The sequence below is a fragment of the Diabrotica undecimpunctata genome, chromosome 6 (genome assembly GCF_040954645.1).
Source record: "Diabrotica undecimpunctata isolate CICGRU chromosome 6, icDiaUnde3, whole genome shotgun sequence".
NCBI classification, from domain to species: domain Eukaryota; kingdom Metazoa; phylum Arthropoda; class Insecta; order Coleoptera; family Chrysomelidae; genus Diabrotica; species Diabrotica undecimpunctata.
This window is the reverse complement of record NC_092808.1, coordinates 45,444,313-45,451,382: the sequence shown is the minus strand read 5'-3', so window position 1 is coordinate 45,451,382 and position 7,070 is coordinate 45,444,313. Positions and strand designations below refer to the sequence as shown.

At 34.7% G+C, this 7,070-nt stretch overlaps 1 protein-coding gene across 1 annotated transcript; it reads left to right on the top strand.

Moving 5' to 3' along the window:
- The first annotated feature begins 1,191 nt into the window (after positions 1 to 1,191).
- Positions 1,192 to 6,603, top strand: LOC140444326 (uncharacterized). The gene has a single exon (XM_072536075.1). The coding sequence runs from the start codon at positions 1,192 to 1,194 to the stop codon at positions 6,601 to 6,603; it is 5,412 nt and encodes a 1,803-aa protein (XP_072392176.1).
- The last annotated feature ends 467 nt before the right edge of the window (positions 6,604 to 7,070 follow it).

Genomic DNA, 7,070 nt, shown 5'->3' with positions numbered 1-7,070 from the left:
ATAAATGGAGAACAGCTCCCAAAGGAATGGACGGAGGTGGATAAATTTCAGTAAGAAATGTATCCAAGCGTTGCTACGCCACTGGCATTAAATAGCTAATAATTCTTAAAATCTACCTAGATAAATTCTCCGACTAATTCCCTGTTAGAAAGCGAGAACCGGTTCCCCTCAAACCCCTCGGTGGTAGTTAGGCATGGCAATCCAGGAGTATCGTTGTAATATTCAAAGTGTCACGTTGTATACCAGCCAAGCTGGACGCTTTACTTACAAATTTAGTTTAAGACCCAATGGGTCGATTCTTTGTTAGTTTGAGTTCTGTATAACTCCGCTTAGTAATAATTGTAGCATATTACTTGGTTAGCACGGCAGAAATATCCTTGGTTCAAAAGAATAAGTAGTATTAGTATAATCTAAATTGTATCAGTGTTCGTGTAGTGTTTATCGGACTAGTGTGGATTGAACAGTGACGGGCGGTTTACATAAAAGAACTTTACATAACAAACCCTTGGCTAGATATCAACTTAGTGTAGTAAAAAATCAATCATTAAATTAAGTATTGTTAACGCTTGTGGTTTTATTTCCCATGTAAAGTGGGTGGTCCTTCAACGTTGGAAATCATTACGATTTAAGATGCTCTAAATGGTAAGAAGATTTACTTCCTAATTGGTTTCATTTTGTTGGTCGTCTGCGAGTAGATCAGGAACCATTTAAACCATAGTATCAGCTATTATCTTCTACCATTTTTGTTGGTCATTCGACCGGATTTTGAACCAATTTATTTGCAAGTGAAATCTCACTTTTATTGAAAAACTTTCGCTAAAAATAAAAAATTTAAATTAGTTGACTTCCGCATTCTAGCCAAAGTTGTGTATCGCCGCTCTAAATATTTAATTTCAGAACTTTTCGTTGAAAAACAATTAAACCGCGTCGGTAGTGATATATGTGAGCCATCAAGTTACGCCATTGAGGAATTCATCTTGTAGGCGCATACCTGTGTATTCTTATCGGACCGAGCAGCGGTGACCTATTGTTCCCAGGAAATTCCAAAGAAGGTCGCAAGTTTACAACATTTATTGTTTTCTATTGGTATCGTTAAATTTATTATTTACAATATTTCATAGAAAATTTTATACTCAAAAGATTTAATCATTTTATTGTTGTCAATTGTACTAATTTGTAAAATTTTCTATAATGACTTCTCAGAATTTAACCAAGCAAATTGGGGGTTTTAAATCTCAATTGACCCGTATTGAAAGCTTTTTGAATACTAATTCAGATGATTTGAATAATAAACAGCTAATACAATTAAAATATGATAGTTTATTTGGAACTTATAGGAAATTACAAGATTTATTAGATCATGCGGAAGAGTTAAGTTCTGATGGTTCAACGACTGATGATACTGTATCATCACAAAACGAAGTTGTGGCATCAGCAATGGAAACTATCGACCGTTTTGAGATCATTTTGGCCAAATTATTAAATTTAATAAATCACGCTGATGATTCTAGAGTTTCTCAAAATCATTTTTCTAATGTAAAGCTACCAGATATTAATATTAAACCCTTCTCTGGTGAAGCTCAAGAATGGCAATCATTCTTCGATTTGTTCCAAGCACTTGTGTTAAATAATGCCAAATTAAGATCTGATAGCGAAAAATTTTATTATTTAAAAACGCTTCTGAGAGGTCAACCGCTACAATTAATTGAATCTTTATCTGTGACTAATCAAAATTTAGAAATTGCTATATCAACGCTTAAAACTAATTACGAAGACAAAAATAAGCTTTTAAATTCTTTGTATTGTACATTATTCGATCAAAAAACTATGACTAAATGTAATTCTATTGAACTAAGGACGTTTCATATCACATGTAAAAAAACATTAGATTTAATTAGAAACTTAAACTTAACGGCTGAAATTAATTTAGACACATTGCTAGTATTTATCTTAGAAAGAAAACTAGATTATCAGACTAGACGCGCTTTTGAAAACGAACGCAATCCAAACGAACTGCCATCTACTAATGGGTTTTTTGAATTTTTGCAAAAACGGTATAATGTATTAGATAATTTAAACATATTTGAATCTAACGCAAAACCTAGAAGTAATAATAATAGTAATTTTGATAGGAACACATCTAGAGTATCATTACACACAAACGCCGCTGAATCTCGTCGTGACACAAATTTTTATAGTAAATCATGTAATTATTGCAAAGAGCGCACTCATCAGATATATAAATGTCAACAATTTTTAAATTTAGTTCCACAGGAAAGACATAAATTTGTTAAAGCCAAATCATTATGTTTTAATTGTTTGAGTAGTTTGCATATCTTGTCTTCCTGTAAATCGTTGTCCCGGTGTCAAGTATGCACGAAAAATCATCACTCTTTACTCCATTTAGACAATAACGGTCAGCAGCGATATCAATCGCAAGTTCGAACCTACGCTTCTTCTAATTTTCCACATAGTTCTCACCAACAAAGCGAAAACTTACATAGGCATAATTCTAATCCCAATAGCACTATCCATAATATTGTGTCCAATAATATTACTCCAAATGAAAATTCCCCTATTAATCTTCAGATGGACCCAACCAGGTCTACATCATTGTCTGCTGTGAATCGCAATAATAATCATGTTCTTCTGCCTACTGCACTAGTTAAACTTTATACGCGAGACAACCAACCTTTAATAATTAAGGCTTTGTTGGACTCAGGCAGTATGCAAAGTTTTGTCACAAAAAGTTTGGCCCAAAAATTACAGTACGACACAAGATCTCAAAAGTTAAATATTTCTGGTATAGGAAATAACATTGTAACCAAAAGTAGTGAAATTATTGATATAGAAATACATTCGCGAGTACACCCTTACAACAAATTTAATGTTTCTTGTTCAATAATAGACCAAATCACAGAAAATTTGCCACAAATTCCGTTAAATCCGCAGTCTTTTCAAATTCCACTAGAGTTTAATGGCGATTTAGCGGACCCCTACTTCTGGGAACCTAATAATATTGATTTATTAATTGGCGCGAATTTGTATTTCCAACTTTTAATAGGAGAAATAATCTCGCTAGGGGCTAATCTCCCTACGCTAATGAACACTCAATTAGGATATGTTATTGCGGGCCCACTCACATCAAAGAAATATCTAAGTCATACCAACGCATCCTTTGTAACACAAACTTTCTCCTTTTTATCTCGAGAAAATACGCATTATATTCGAGATAAAGAGGAAGAAAACAACGCAAAAATCGACACAATGCTAGAAAAATTTTGGGAAGTCGAAGAACTTCCATATACGCAGTCTCATATTGATGAAGACAAAATTGCAGAGACTCTTTTCCAAACCACCACGCGGATTTTGGATTCAGGGCGGTATCAAGTGGAAATGCCTCTTCGGCAATTGGAAAATAAAAAATTGGGCAGTTCCTTTGTTACTGCAAAACAAAGATTTTTACGTTTAGAGAAAAAATTTGGAAATGATCAAAATTTTTATAATGAATATAAAAAAGTTATTGAAGAGTATCTAACGCTACAACACGCAAAAGTTATACCTTTAAACTTGTATGATAATGTCACTAACAAAATAAAATATTTTATACCACATCGTGCAGTGATCAGAGAACAGGCAACATCCACGAAACTTCGCATCGTATATGACTTTTCTGCCAAATCTACCTCGGGATATTCGCTGAATGATCTTACACTAAAAGGTTATCAAGTACAGGATAATTTATTTGATATTCTTTGCCGGTTTAGGACTTTTAAATTTATTTTGACTGCGGATATAAAGATGATGTATAGAGAAATTGAAATGTCACCCAAACACCGCTATTTACAAAATATATTGTGGAGAGATTCACCCTCTGAGGATTTTAAATGCATTGAATTGTCCCGTCTCAGTTTTGGACAAAATTGTTCTCCATTTTTAGCCACCCGCGTCATTAAAGATATTGCACAAAATAACCCTCAATTTCCGCTAGCAGCTAGCGCTTTGTTATATCAAACATATATGGATGACATCTTAGGTGGAACCGATCAGTTTTCTGAGCTTGAAGTACTTTATGGAGAATTGAGTCAAATATTGAACCAGCATGGTTTCTCTTTACATAAATGGTCTTCTAATTCGCTTCTTTTTTTTTTAAATAAGATTTCTGATCAAAACGCGGTGGAACTGGATTTGAATTTGGATGATGCACCTTGCAAAATTTTGGGTTTAAAATGGGATTCAAAAACGGATCATTTAAAAATTGATGTAAATAACGCTACTAAATTAGACCGCATTACAAAACGTCAAATTCTTTCATGTATTAGTTCTTGTTTTGACCCTCTAGGTTTGGTAAACCCTTTAATTGTGAAGGGAAAACTCTTAATGCAAGAACTATGGCAGATGAAGGTTTCATGGGACGAACCGATAATTAATTTACGCATAATAGATCAGTGGGAGAAATTTAATGAAAATTTAGCTCAAATCGCTCATATCAAAATTCCGCGGTTCGTCTTTTTTGACTTAGACATTCTTAGCATAGATTTACATGGATTTAGTGATGCAAGTCAAGTTGCATACGGTGCTTGTATCTATATAGTGGCACGATATGCAAATAATTCCTTGTCATCAAATCTTGTTGCCGCAAAATCGCGTGTCGCACCTTTGAAAAGCAAGCTTACCATTCCTAAACTCGAATTAATAGCCATGGAACTCTTAGTCAAATTGATTGAAAAAATTATAACGACCTTTAAAAACCGTGCAAAGATTAATTCTATAAACGCATGGTCAGATTCGCAAATTGCTCTCAGCTGGATTAAACAACCCGCTAATAATTATAATACATTTGTTTCGAATAGAGTGGCCAACATTCAGAATATTGGTAAAAATCTAAAGTGGAGACATATTAAATCACAATTAAATCCCGCGGATCTCTTGTCCCGCGGTGTATTTAATCAAAAAACATTTTCGTTTTGGTTTCATGGACCTGAGTTTTTGCTAAATCCCAAAATATATTTTGATGAAATTGATACCTTTGAGCAAATTGAGAATTTGCCGGAAGTAAAGAAAATAGCTCTATTAGTTGTTAATCATGCACCAAAGAATTGGATAACTATGTTTGAGAGATTTTCAAACTTTTCAAAATTACAAAACGCAGTAGCTTACGTATTTAGGTTTGTGTATAATATGAAACATAGTAATGAAAAAATTAAGGGTACTTTGACACTTAAAGAAATTTCGAACGCTCATGATTTCATCATCAAAACTATTCAGCAACAATATTTTGCAACCGATATAGCCCGCTTATTAGAAAAAGAACTAGTCGTAGACAAAAAATTGCTCCCTCTTAATCCTTTTTTAGACTCCTCTGGAATTGTACGTGTTGGAGGACGCTTGCAATATGCAGATTTGGACTTTAATAATAAATTCCCTATATTGCTGCCAGCAAATGATCATGTTGTTTCTTTGCTCATTAAAAAGGAACATTGTAGACTAGGACACAGTGGTCCTCAAAATGTGTTAGGCAATCTGCGCCTACGATATTGGCCTTTAAGTGGGGTCAAGTATGTTAAACGCATTAGCAAAAAATGCCTTACATGTTATAGATTCAATGCACAAACCGCATCACAACTTATGTCTCCACTCCCATTGGATAGAGTTAGAATCTCGCGCGCTTTCTACACTGTAGGTGTAGATTTTGCAGGTCCTCTGTTTATTAGGGCTTCTAGATTACGAAAGGCGCAAACGCTTAAATGTTATTTTGCAATATTTGTTTGCATGGCTACAAAAGCCATTCATTTAGAATTGGTTAGTGAATTATCTTCTAACGCTTTTTTAGCAACGTTCAAACGATTCATTTCCCGTCGAGGCAATCCTCACACTATCTATAGTGACAACGGGACTAACTTTGTTGGTGCCAATAATCAACTTAAGGAATTAAATAATTTCTTCAGATCAAATTCTGAATTTGACAAAATTAGAGCTTATTTAGCTCAAACCGAGATTCAGTGGAAGTTTATTCCTCCCAGATCACCTCATTGGGGTGGACTCTGGGAGTCAGCAGTAAAAAGTACCAAGTTTCATTTAGTACGTTTAATGAGTAATTCTGTATTGACTTTCGAGGAGTTATATACAGTTTTAACCCAAATAGAAGCTATTTTAAATTCTCGACCGCTTTATGCATTATCTAATGACCCTAATGATTTACAACCATTAACTCCGGGGCATTTCTTAATCGGTACTCCCTTAACCGCATTTCCTGAGATTGATGTTACAAATACGCCTGTTAACAGACTTTCTATCTGGAAACAAATTTCGAAAATACAGCAATCTTTTTGGAAACGTTGGTCTGCTGACTATTTAAATAATCTACAACATCGCCCAAAATGGCTCCTTCCCAACACAGATATTAAAGTAAATGATCTAGTTCTAATCACAAGTGAAAATACACCTCCGTTACGGTGGCCCCTAGCAAGAGTGATAGAATCAATAAGCAGCAAAGATGGAAAAGTTAGAATTGTCCGTGTTCGAACTGCTGATGGAGAATATATTCGCCCTATCACTAAGCTGATTCCTCTTCCATTGTCGGAAGCCGATAGTCTTCTGTAGCATTGTAGTTGTGCTTAAAAAGTAAGTTTAGGATATTTCTAGCTGAAGTTATACTTCACCTAGCCGCGCGCCCCCCAGTATGGATAAATTTCAGTAAGAAATGTATCCAAGCGTTGCTACGCCACTGGCATTAAATAGCTAATAATTCTTAAAATCTACCTAGATAAATTCTCCGACTAATTCCCTGTTAGAAAGCGAGAACCGGTTCCCCTCAAACCCCTCGGTGGTAGTTAGGCATGGCAATCCAGGAGTATCGTTGTAATATTCAAAGTGTCACGTTGTATACCAGCCAAGCTGGACGCTTTACTTACAAATTTAGTTTAAGACCCAATGGGTCGATTCTTTGTTAGTTTGAGTTCTGTATAACTCCGCTTAGTAATAATTGTAGCATATTACTTGGTTAGCACGGCAGAAATATCCTTGGTTCAAAAGAATAAGTAGTATTAGTATAATCTAAATTGTATCAG